At 34.4% G+C, this 13,103-nt stretch overlaps 2 protein-coding genes across 2 annotated transcripts; both read right to left on the bottom strand.

Moving 5' to 3' along the window:
- Positions 1–4: 4 nt before the first annotated feature.
- On the bottom strand, positions 5–3,888 carry LOC102618317 (glutamate receptor 2.8-like). Its single transcript, XM_006474066.4, has 5 exons — positions 3,569–3,888; positions 2,163–3,433; positions 1,364–1,676; positions 851–1,248; positions 5–718 (listed from the first exon to the last, which is right to left on the bottom strand). Exons 1-5 carry the CDS (start codon positions 3,822–3,824, stop codon positions 176–178), a joined length of 2,781 nt encoding a protein of 926 aa, XP_006474129.1. The 5' UTR covers positions 3,825–3,888; the 3' UTR covers positions 5–175.
- A 2,077-nt stretch (positions 3,889–5,965) lies between these two features.
- Positions 5,966–8,116, bottom strand: LOC102618995 (cytochrome P450 81Q32-like). Its single transcript, XM_006474068.4, has 2 exons — positions 7,019–8,116; positions 5,966–6,722 (listed from the first exon to the last, which is right to left on the bottom strand). Exons 1-2 carry the CDS (start codon positions 7,913–7,915, stop codon positions 6,099–6,101), a joined length of 1,521 nt encoding a protein of 506 aa, XP_006474131.1. The 5' UTR covers positions 7,916–8,116; the 3' UTR covers positions 5,966–6,098.
- Between the last annotated feature and the right edge of the window lie 4,987 nt (positions 8,117–13,103).

The following is a 13,103-nucleotide window of genomic DNA, read 5'->3' as shown; positions in this document are numbered from 1 at the left end:
TGCGTGAAGCTCAATGTGCGCGCGTTAAATAGGCTGAATTGTTACAGTTGATTTCAAGGCAAGTACGATATGGCTGCAGATTATTGCTTTGCCCACGAAGATATGTGCGACAAGCAGAAAAATACAACTTACTAGTCTACTTGCCATAGACAATTGCTGCTAATGTAAGGTGTATCTAAGATGCGTTAGGTGCGCCGATAGATGCATCATTACCCACTGAAGAATGAGCCTCCTCTTCATAGCTGCCAACAGTATCTGCTCCTTCGTTGGAATCCCTCGAATGGTTCTGCATATCATCAGTATCGGGCGAAGCTCCATTGCCTTCAGGACTTGCTTCAGGATGAACTCTGGATTCACTTCTCTTCATAAAAGGATGTAAGGAGGGATCTCTCTGGTCAAAGTGCTTCATCAAATCAATGATTTTCGACCAGAATGATCTTTCGGGATCGTGGTTGTTCAACTCGGGCCGGTGAAAACAAACAAAGTTGAACACATATATCAAGAGCGAAGACATGGAAGCAATTCCTGCGATGATGAACAGGCCTCCAAAGCTGTAAACACTGAGACTATCCGAAGACAACGTGGTTGGACCTTGACCTTCACAGGTTGCTTGATTGCCTAAAGCCTTTTCAATATTTTCCATTTTCTCCTTATCTTCAGTGACTTTCAAGATTGCCCTTGAGATGTAAGGGACTAGTGGGGATCCTAGCGGAAAGGCCTGAAACAAGGCGGAATGTATTTTAGTTATCTTTTGACGTGTATTTATCATTTCCAAAAAAAAAAAAAAAAAAAAAAAAAATCATAAAGTTCATTCAGAACAATAGAGAATTTCAATATGTAGAGGACTTACAAAGCCGAATCCGTCAGTCCTGTAGGTTGGTCCGACCATCATATACCTTGAGCAGTAGCTAGCGAGGAAGATCTTAATGTAGGGAATTTCATCAAAAATTGCAGCTACCTCACCATTAGACAAAGCATCATGATAGTCTTCTGAGGTGGTATAATTCTTCAACCTGGTCTCATTAAAATTCAGTTTTTTTGTCAAGAGATCTTTCACAAAAGAATTGGTCTGGTATCCTACAAAGTAACCATTTTTCTGAATATCCTTAACATCAGTAAATGAAGGCTGCAGCCGTTGTACTGTCAACATTGAAGTCAAGCTTGCGGTGTAACTTTGTGTCAAGATTAGCACCACAAAAACCCATATGATGAGCACAAACCTTGACAAGTTGTTCACCACTCTCTCCCCTGGAACCATAACAAAAATGATTTTCAGTAAATATCACAAATGAATTAAAAGGAAAAAAAAAAAAAAAAACTCTTAACGTGTGCTATAAAGGCATAAGTGCTCCGAGGGCGTTACTATGAGCAAAGACGAGTGTTGAGAAGGAAAACCAAAATATTGTGCCAATTTGATGCTGTGGGGGGCCTCTGAATTCAGTGTTGATACGGTGTTCAAGAACCCAAACAACCAAGCCCGTGAAAATGAAAGCTGCTCCTGTTGTTAACCAAAGATCCCAACTTAGAGGCTTTAAGAATATCCAAAAGTTTTTCCTCTCATCATCTTTCACCAAAACTAACATTGACACGCCTGATTCTGAATACGGCAGCGTAAAATCAACAAACGTTGAACGATTAGCCACAATTGTTGTATCTCCCACTGCAGCATCGAATTCCTGCAATATGATTACAATTAATGAGTTTTTGTTCTTGAAATAATAAACATAAAACTTTCCTTCTGAACAAGATTGAAATTAAAATGTTTTACACGACTGCAAATGATCTTGGTCAATCTTTGTCCATTAAAAAAAGAGAATTACTACCGTTCAATGGTGCGTGCAGTTATCGATATTTACTACCGTACAATTGTGTGTGTGTGTGTGTCGATATTTCCTTACTCCCATTCCTACGCTTTGTTTTAAATAAATAAATAAATAAACACCTGAAGTTCTTTATTACTGACCCGATAAGTTCTCGTTCCAACTTACATGTTATGGACACAACTAAAACTTGGGATGTTAACAACTAAAAACTTAGAATGCAAGGAAAAAAAATACAAGTTTATTTTTAATAGAGATGTATTAAGAAGCAGTGTTCTAAACAACATTCAATTGCAGGTATGTATTCTTAGAAATATCTAAAGAACGGTTTTTAAAACGTACCTGTTTTTCGATTTTGTGAAGAAGTTCATCGAAACTCCCATCATGGAATGGAACAAATTCATACGGGAGTGGAAATTCTAAAACTTGTAGTACAGCGTGGAACATATCGTAGCAGAAACCTGAAACTTGGGTGGTCTTGTTTTTATTTTCAACTACTTTAATAAATTCAGTAAAACCTTCTCTCACAGGAACCCCAATCTTCAACTTCCTAGGCTGATCTATTGTATTTCCTGGCCAAATTGGATTCTTCAGATTGTTTGTCGCTCTACCGTTATTATCATTCAACTCTGAAAGAAGTTCTTTCTCTTTAGTCCAGTATCCGATAACTCTCTCAGAAGTTCCTATCACATTGAATATTTCAAAGGCTGAAGGTTCCAATTGTCCGTTAACCAAATGAAAGTTTCCACTTAAGCCTTCAAATGTAGTGTTTATCAATGTGTCAAGAAGCTTCGCACCCATTTCAAATGTTCCCAAGGCTGCTATATCAACTCTACTCTTGCTTGTATTTGACTTCAAGAAGCTAGAATTCTCTATGCCAGCCCTCTCTACAGCCATAGCTATTGCCCATACTGTATCATATGCCCACAATCCAAAGAGGTTTGATCCTCCAGTTGAGCCATCTGGTTTATCTGCCGACTTGATCCATCTCAATTTGAAATGTTCAAGTTTTTTTGAGCTTGGTATGTATGGCCTTAAACCCAATACTCCTTGCATCGATTCCATGTCTTTAACAGGATCCAACAATGTCGATAAACCTTGTGTGGCAATCCATGCATACCCTTCACTCATCATTCCTGCAATTTTTGCTTGTTTGAAGAGCTTGGAACCAAGAGAAGCTGTCATATGCACCAAGAAAATCGTAGTTCGGTTTTTCTTTAGCTTCTCCAGCTCCATCAAAATTTCATTATCATTAGCATTTGATGAAACGACACTTCTATAACGAACCCTAGTGTCAGATTCTTGTAAAGCATCGATCAGATATGGAATCAAGCCACTACCGTAATCTGTATCTTCATAAATTAGGATAATTTCCCTCCAACCATAGGCTTTAACAATGGATGCTAGGGCTTTCACTTGAGAGGAGTCATTATAGGCAGAACGAACGAAAAACTTGTTTTCATGCTCACTTGGAGAAAGAGAAGGACTTGTAGCTGAAAATGAAATGATTGGAACCTTTGCTTTTTCTCCGAGATTGATCACAAACTTAGCTTCTGATGACCTTTGAGGTCCAATGATGGCATGCACTTTTTCATTCTTCATCAAATCAATAGCTGCATTTGGTCAATATTTGATAGATAATTATTAGAAAATGCTTGATCTACCGGTAAATAATGGCATTTCATGTTTCTATGAGGGATTTCTTTAAGTAGAGAGTAAGTGACAGTAACAGTGAATGAAAATATTACCTGAAAATGCCGCAAGAACGACATCGTTTTGAGAATCCCTGGTGAGGAGATTCAGCCTTGTCCGATAATGGGAGTTCCGAGAATAGAAGTCGGAGAGTGCCATCGATATAGTCCTATTTGCCATGCTTCCCACAGTGGATTTCATATCTAGAATTACACCCACTTTTACAATTTCCATTGATTCTGAGGGCTCAAGTATTGGAAATGAAAAGATGACTAAAATAAGCAAGAGCAAGTACTGATTTTGGCTCGCCATTGTCTAAGCTTTAGTGGGAGAAGAGCCAGCAGACTGATCGCATTTAGGGATGGCAATGGGGAGGGGAGGGGAGGGGACCAATCTCCCCGTACCCATCCCTGATATTTTGCGTATGTCCTCGTCCCCTCCCCGTCTCCGCCAGAATTACTTGAGAGAATCTGCATTCCCTCCCTGAATAATAAAAGGAGATCTCCGAGGGTCCCCGATCCCCGAATAACTAATACATTTTTTTTTTCGATTTTGAGTTAATCATATTAAAATAAAAAATTCAAACAAAAGTAAAGTTCGAAATATATCTTATATTAATATCCATTACAAAAGTCACATACATTAAATTAGTAAGTAACGCAACATGTAAGGGATACAAACTTCTTTTATAAACTATCATGAACAAATCAATAGTCTAATACAAAATTATTACAAATAAAATCGAATTTAGATTCAAAATTAACTTTTTCAATAGTGGCGTGGACACTTTATAAATGTGGATTATTCCCTTTACAACACAATAGTTAAATCGGAGCAAATCAAGAGCAAATATTAGATTAGATTAGATTAGATTAGATATTAAAATTGTGATTCGCTGTGGGTAATTATAACATCTAAAAATAAATAAAAAAATAGATTTAAGTTTAAAATATTTAAAGAATATTAAAATTAAAAAATTTTGGACTAATAGAATCTACTCGGTCTTTTTAATGTCTTAAATAAAAATTTAGGATTTTAATTAGTTAATTAGGCCTAAAAATTTAATAATATAAATATTTTGATATTTTTTATTTTTACCAATATTTATAATTTTATAATTTATTTACTAATAATTTTAAAAAATTAAAATAAAATTAAAAATTAAAATGAGAAAATGGGTAGGGGATGGGGATTCCACTTCATCCCCATCTCCTCCCCGAATAATAAATTGAGTAAAAAAATTTCTACATCTCTTCCCCGAATAAGAAATTGGATATGAAATTATCTTTATACTCTCTCCAAATGGAGAAAATCTCTGAAGATACCCGTCCCGTAAAAATTTTTACCATCCCTAATCGCATTTCATTAGTAGCGTCAATTATATCCTCTCGTGACTTATGACAATAATTGCACGGAGAGGAGCTACCCGACAGTCTCAATAATGATGGCTCGAGGAAGCTGCATATATTTCAAAACTCGTGGCTTCTAACGAACAAGCTAGCGATGGTTAATTAATGCTAAATGATATTTCTATCGTGCATGACTAACGACCATGCACAACTTGGCTCGTCCTTGGCCCATGCCAACGGAAAGTCTTCCTTAATTGTTTCTTCCAAAGAGTCAAAGACTTGGGTCGTAACACGGCAATGACTTGCGTCTAAGTCGTCTCTTGCATCTCAGAACTAGCTGGAGCGGAAGACAACCCATCACGTGGAAATTCTAGTCACTTCAAGTATTCAAATATATGCTGGTTATTGAATGGTTGCTGACTTTATTGTGTTTATTTAGGGCAAATATCATTTCAGGCCTTATAATTTGAGCTAATTATTTAATTATCTAGTTTATGTATTTTCAACTGTCACCCAAGCGGTCCATGTCAATAAGTAATTCTATTAAAATTAAAATTCATTTAATTATCATTCATTTTTCACAGGTTGTATGTTAGATTATTTGAATTTTAATATTCATCTTACAAGAATATTATTTTAATTTTAAAAAGTTAGATCCAACATTAACCGAAGTGTGTGTGTGTATATATATATACTTCTAAAAAAGGTTTAATCGCATAAAAGATTGGTAGTTTTATTTTTATCTTAGGACTCGAAGTCTTTGTCGACATTGTTGGACACGGTAGTGCACTCATTGCTGATCAAACATAAACCTCATTAGTGTTGGTGGGGACTCCAGGAAAATTGCTGAAAAGTCTAACCGAAAGTGTAACCAAACCAACTAAATTTATATTTGCTTTATTTTTTTTAACTAAAAAATGTTGCGGAAGAGGGAGCATCACCTGTATTTATTTATAATTTAGGGGCAGAACAGTGAATTGGCAACTCTACAAGCTATAATTATGTCGAGTACTCTTAGGATGAGGGACAATAAAACCTCATTATTTCTTTGAAAATTGCCAAGTTACATATAAGTATTTGGGTTCAAATTCAAAATTCAGAAAATGGAAATTAAATAATTTTAGTTCATTACCTTTGTTAATTTATTCTATATCTAATAAACAACAAAGTTTTGATTATTTATCATCCGACGCCAACCATCAAAATGCGGTATCATCATATGCATGGCAAAAATTAGTCATATTTGTGAAAGAAGCTTGAGCATTGCTGGGCGTGGGCGACACTTAGCCTGCAAAGGCTGAACCTTTGCCAAAACAAGCCCAGACGCCTCGGCCATGTCCTCCATCTTCTCACCAACTCTTTCCCACTCAAAGCACTGAATCAATGATCCCAGCGTCAATCCAACAATCCTCATTGACAAGGCTTCACCAGGACAGCTCCTTCTCCCTGACCCAAATGGCATGAACTTGAACCCATGATCTCTCGCGCCTTCGATCCCCTCAAATCTCTCAGGATTGAACTTTGTTGGATTCTCCCAAATTTTAGGGTCATTTTGTATGGCCCATATGTTCACCAATAGCATTGTGCCACGCGGTATGCGGAACCCTCCAACCGTACACTCTTCTGATGATTCATGTGGCAATAGAAAAGGCCCTGCTGGGTACAACCGCAATGTTTCTAATATAATACAACGAAGATAAGGGAGTTTAGTCAAATCAAGTTCATCAACAAAACGATCAAATCCTATTTGATTGTCAATTTCGCTTCGTGCTTTTTCCAAAATATCTGGATTGTTTAGCAGAAGTGACATTGCCCATTCTATTGTCCCCAATGAAGTGTCATTTGCTGCTACTAAGAAAACCTGTAGAAATTAAGATGCAGTAAAAACATCATTATTGTTGGTAACTCATTCAATCTAAAACCTTAAGAGTCCGCTTAGTAATTTGTTAATAATATTAGCGGTCAATTGAAAGTTGCTTTAATTTCATCCCGTACTTTTTGAATTTATTGTTGTAGCAAACAATAGTAGCAATCTGCAAGTATTTACCAGACATTTTAAAAAGTAAGCTGAAATTAAAAAAAAAAAATACAACAGACCGAACTTAAGTTATTAGATAAAGAACCAGTGGTAGTATTAAAGACAAATTAATGTCTTACTAGCATGAGGCTTTTAATAGTTTCGTCCTTGTAAAACTGGGCATCTGATTGGTCTTGCAAAGACAACAAAACTTCAACCATCGTCTTCATTCTCCGATCATTCGCATGATCAATCCCCATTTTTCTTTTATTGTCTTCTATTAAATCTTGCATAAACCGATCTCTCTTCTCTTGCAAAGCAATAAACTTTCTCTCTGCAGCTCCAAAAGCTAGCCACTTTAACACCGGCAAAACATCTAATGCATTTACCCCGCCACCAACACGCACTGTTTCAGCCATCATCTCTCGAAATCTCTCTGCCTCCTCCGCGACTCGGGCAGCCACATCGTCGCCGAAGTACCTCTTCCCAGCCATCATCCTCGTAATCACGTTCAGCGTAAAGTCAAGGAAAGCAGATTTCATGTCCACCGTTTGATTTTGATTGTTGATGAGTCTTTGAATCAATGATCTGACCTCGTCCTTGCGTATGCAGCAAGAAAGCGTTTGGAGACTTGTGTTTGATAAGATATCATGAGAGAGAAGTTTCCTCAGGTTTCTCCAATGGCTGCCGTATGGGGACCACACCAGGCTGGTGCTGTTGTAGCCTAAGTGCTCTCCGAGGAGGATACGAGGGCGGTTGGCGAAGACGACGTCGCTTTTGGTGAAGCATTCTTCTACGGCGGATGGAGAGGACAAGAGGAGGACACGACGGGTGCCGAGGTTGAGGAGGAGAACAGGGCCGTGTTTGGATGAGAGTTGGGAGAGAGTTCGGTGGAGAGGTTTATTCTTGAAGATGAGGTAAAGGTGGCCTACGATGGGCAGAGCTGGGAAGGGGTTTGGTGGGAGATTTTTTATCTTGTTATTCAAGTGGGTTGCTACGATGTACAAGGCTATCAAGAGAATTAAGTACAAAAGCATTTTGCCTGAAAGCTGAAACTACAGCTTGCAATCGAAGCTGGTTTATTGGATGCAAAGAACAACATATTTAAAGCAGGCATATACCATGTCTCTACTATTTATATTTGTAGATGAATTAATGCAAAGATTGAAAATGTTGAACCTGCTGTAATATTTTTGGATGATTATTACGATACGTGCAGATCCTTGTTTCATAATAATATATTATATTATAGTAAGGAAAATTACATATTCTCCCCTGGGATATAAGCTGAGAATACTTACACCTAAACTCATATAGGCTAAGATACTTACCCCCTCAAATTTAAAAACATTACTCTTAACTTTCTTATGCTAACAACTTAAGTTATTCTACAATAAAAAAATCCATATTGCCCTTAATCAATTTAAGTTATTTTACAAATAGTAAACATCCATGAACATGAAATATTATATATGTGTTATGACAATATTATCTTTAATAAATTAAATTAAGTAATAATAAGTTAAGTTAATTACTTAATTTATATAACATTTTATTTTATTTTTCATATTTTCTTGGTTTAAAAACTGAAAACTGTAAATAAATTAGTGCAATACAACATTTGAAGGTTTGGTGAGGCTTATTTAATTTGTTATCAATAAGAGAATGTATTGTCTTATGTAAATAAAATTAATATATAATCCATGATGTGATGAAAATGGAATAAAATGGAATTATCTTACTATGGAGCAAAATTTTAAAAGAAAATCTAATATACAAGGCCAAAATTCTAAATAAAAATAAATTATGTAATTAACCTAACTTATCAATGACAATATTGTCACATTACACACAAAAAGATATTTTATTTTGATGGATGTTTAGGGGCAATATAGACATTTTCAATTAAAATAACTTAAATTGTTAGTGTAAAGGGGATAAATACAATATTTTTAATTTTTAAAGGAGGTAAGTGTCACAGCCCATTTGAATTTGGATGTAAGTATTTTGAACTTATATTTGAAGGGGAATCTATAGTACTCCTCCCATTATGGTAACAATAGGAGAAATGAATTTGGGTTATCGACATAAGAAATAAATTATGGTTTCACGTCACAAAATGACATGGAACCGTTAACTAACAATATTTAAACATGTGGTGAGATAAATTCAAAAAAGTTTTGAAACAAAAATTACATATTCTTTTCGCCATATGATACATAATATTCACTGGAATTGGTGCATGTAACAAAGTTGGTCTGTATACACAAATAATCTTATTCTAAAGATTGAATTGTTGATAATATTATTGTATGATTTTATTACGTCCAGTATTTCTTAGAATTTCTCATTTATTTGTGTTGAGATCCTAAATATATTGAATGGTGCGGGTGCATTATATTTGAAACCATATTTAGATTTGTGACTTTAGGTTTTACACGAAATCTTTAAATTTAGGTTAGATTTGAGGCTTATAATTTATGTTAAGATTTGAATCTTGTGAATTTTTGCAGCGGATGCACCAGTCCAGTAGTAAGCGTAAAATCTGGATCAACCCCATAGTTAAAGATGAACGAGAATGAAAAGCACATGGATGCCAGAAGGAGATTTGCTGAGAGAAAGGAGATCCCAGTTCTGTCATTTAGCGTAGGAAGATATTATTTCATATTTCAAGCTGGCGGATGTATCGTATATCGTTTACTTATTTAATTGCGTAAAGATTTGGAATACGTTCGGAACATGGAACTTGGAAGGGAAATGACTCCTTACCAAGAGCGTGGGCACACGTAATTATTAGATTGTCTGCCGACATCTTAGCCATTGGAAGTTGTCTAGACCATATCATTACCTAATAATTTAAGTTATCAAAGTCAATTTATAATTTCTTGATAGATCTTCACGTTATATCCAGGGGCGGATTCACCTTAGGACCAGTGGGGACTTAAGCCCCCACTGGAAAATTTTTTTTTAATAATTAATTTAGTTTTTTTAAAATTCTCAATAATTTTTTCTAAAACCCCCACTAATTTATAATCAAGCCTATAATTTTTTCTAAAACCCCCAATAAATCATTATGATTTTTTTTAAAGCCCCTAGTAAATTACTATGCTGTCTCCGCCCCTGTGACATATATCCATGTTATTTTGTTGTCTGTAGTTTGATAATTAAATGGATTGATTATTATTGACCATCACTTGTCAGAAAAATAATGTCAATTTGTTTTTCTGACAAGTGATGGTCAATAATAATCAATCTATATATATATTCTGACAAGTGATGGTCAATATATATATATATATGGACTTTGCTAGCTTACAGAATCTGTAAGTTACAGACCGCAGCATCAGCCGTTGGATGTGATTGAATGTGGAGTGAGAAATTAAACAATAGAAAATCGAATGGTGGGATGGTGGGAGATGTTAGTTACAGAGTCTGCACCATAGACAGGTATATGTATATATATATATTGTTAATTTGTTTTTCTGACAAGTGATGGCCAATAATAATCAATCTTGCTCCGGTGACAAAGCAAACAGAAGCATCAATTCAGTAGCGTTATACAATTATTGGTCGCTCTTCTGATCGTTAATTTAAGGATAAATTTGTAAATGTTGATATTCTACGGTTTGAAAGATCGAAAGTACGCATGTCACCGGAGCAAGCAAGAGAGCACTGAAATCAATGGACACTGCAAAATCTACAATCAGCACAAATCAATACATGCAAGAATCCAGTGCACGTTTCTCAAGGGAGATGTAATAAGCAATATCCCTCAAAATTTGGTGAGAATCTGAGGGATATTTGGTGAGATTTGTGGCTAGAGTGAGATGAGATTTGGCATGTGGGCTTCCGGTGCGTGAGTTGTGTGAGATGCTCACCACAGTGAGAATTTATAGTAAGCACAAAACGTACAGTTCTGTGCTCATTGTAGTAAGAATCTCATTTTCCTAATCAAAGAGTAGGCTAAAGATTCTTATAGTTGGGATAAACCGATTAGGATCCACAACTATTTTATTTTTTTTCTTACCTTTCTTAATTTTTAAGTTCAGGGAAAAATTCAGCTTAATTATAAATAAATTAAAAAAATGACTTTATTTTAACATCAAAAATAAAAAATCAATTTAAATCACTCATTACAGTAGGAGAGCTTAAGAGAGAAAAAACAAGAAATTAAAGCAGTCTTAATTAAATCGAAACTTATAATAATTAGAAATATTTTAATTCAATTTAGTTGTCCATTTAGAATTTTATTGTTTATGCATTAGTTATTCGAGTTGTATTCTTAGTTGTGATATGAATCTTATTAAAGTAGGGCTTATATTCAAATTAAAATAAATTATAGTTAGTATAAATAAGTATATTTTGTAACTTTTACAAGCAAACTTAATATTAATAAACTCTTGGTTTAAATTCTATTCTTATTATTTTTTCGTATTCAGTGGAATCGATGAGTTTTAGGTTCTTAAATTTACGAGGTTTTTTTTAAGATCAACATAAATTTATTTTATTTCTTTATTTTAAATATTTTTAAACTAATCAAAATATTGAAAATTTCCATAATTTTTTTCCATCAATCCACATCAAGGTCCTTGTCCTGTAAATTGCAACTTGCAAATGAAATTGGGTAGATTAACATGCTGCATTACACATGTGAAGATCTTAATGCTTCTTTTGAGGTTGGCGTGCTGTGACTAGCTGTTATGAAAGGAAATAAAAGTAGATAGTATTGTTAAATAATTCAAATTTATCGAAAGAAGCTTGAGCATACTTGGACGAGGGTGACATTTAGGTGACGTTCATTTTTTTTTTTAAAAGTTAAAAATACTTAAATTAATTTAAATTTTAAATAAAGTTAAATATTTAAATTTGAATGATATTTTATTTTTATCAAAATATTTAAAAATAAGTATTCAGTTATTTATTTTTTAAATTTAAAAATCTAACAAATTAATACTTTTACGTTTGTATCCTCACAAAATTTAGATGTTAAATAAATAATAGACATATCAAAGAATATAAATAAAATAATATTTTATCATAAAATAAATCATATTTAAATAAAAATAATTATTTAATATTTTAAATGTCAATTTTATTGTAATTTATGATTGAAAATATTCATAACACAATAGTGCTACACATTATGTTCAATTCAATGGCGGTCTCTTGGAATCCTGAAGATAGAATCAGCAACACCAATCTGCCGGAACACGTCATTCATCCCATCTTCCCATTCCTTGAAACCATTGACGTCACTAGGGCTAGCGCCTTATTTCTCCCATATATGAAAGGGAAACTAGCGCCTTATTTCTTCCATATATAAAAGGGAAAAATTTAAAGATTTTGTCAATTGGGTGATTTTGTCAATTGGATGTTAGAATTATCATCTCAAAATGGGTCGATTTTGATGTATTGATTTAGAAGATGTTTCATTGTGGGATTATGAGCAATATCGAAACTTTATTTCAAGTTGTTCCCTACTTGTGGATTTGACAATGTGATATTGTGTGTTTCATGGTTATGAGATTCTTGACATTTCTTCCGCCAGCATGAAGAATTTGGATCTAAATAGACTTGATTTCAGGGACCCTGTTGGTGATTCCTTGGAGAACTTCAAGATAAATACAGCTTGCCCAAGTCTTCGTTCTTTTGAATTTTCAGGTTCAGAGCTAGGGGAATTCTCCTTTCATGGTCTCAACTCCTTACACATGCCTTAAATGACATAGAGGCATTGCCTTATTCAAAAGACAGTTGTCATATTCTTCGGGATATCCTCGAAGGACATTTCAGTACTAAAGTTTTGACACTACATAATTTCTCTATGGATTTTTTTTTTCAAGAAGTTAAATCATGTTAACATTGAAACTATTATTTGCTATATTGAATCTTAAGCAATCCAAGTAAGTCAAGCTACATTTAAACTTTATGCAATCACATAATTACTTTTGTTTCTTTTGAAAATAAGAATCCTATCAAATGGTGAACTTCGACGTACAAATGCTAGTTTGCTCTTAAGACTCGGTGCAAGCCAATTTATGTGAGGAGCTTAAGTTTATGTCTATCATCATTGATTAATTTTGGTGCACTTATTGCACTTCTCTAGAGTACTTATAGTTTCTATCTCTTTGTTCTCTGTGTCGTGCCACCAATGCCTCTTGCCACTTCATTTCGATAATTTGAAGTCTTTTAATACTAAAGGATGTTGACATGAGGAAGCAATAATCA

This window comes from Citrus sinensis, chromosome 9 (assembly GCF_022201045.2).
Source record: "Citrus sinensis cultivar Valencia sweet orange chromosome 9, DVS_A1.0, whole genome shotgun sequence".
NCBI lineage: Eukaryota > Viridiplantae > Streptophyta > Magnoliopsida > Sapindales > Rutaceae > Citrus > Citrus sinensis.
This window is presented reverse-complemented; position numbering and strand designations above follow the sequence as displayed.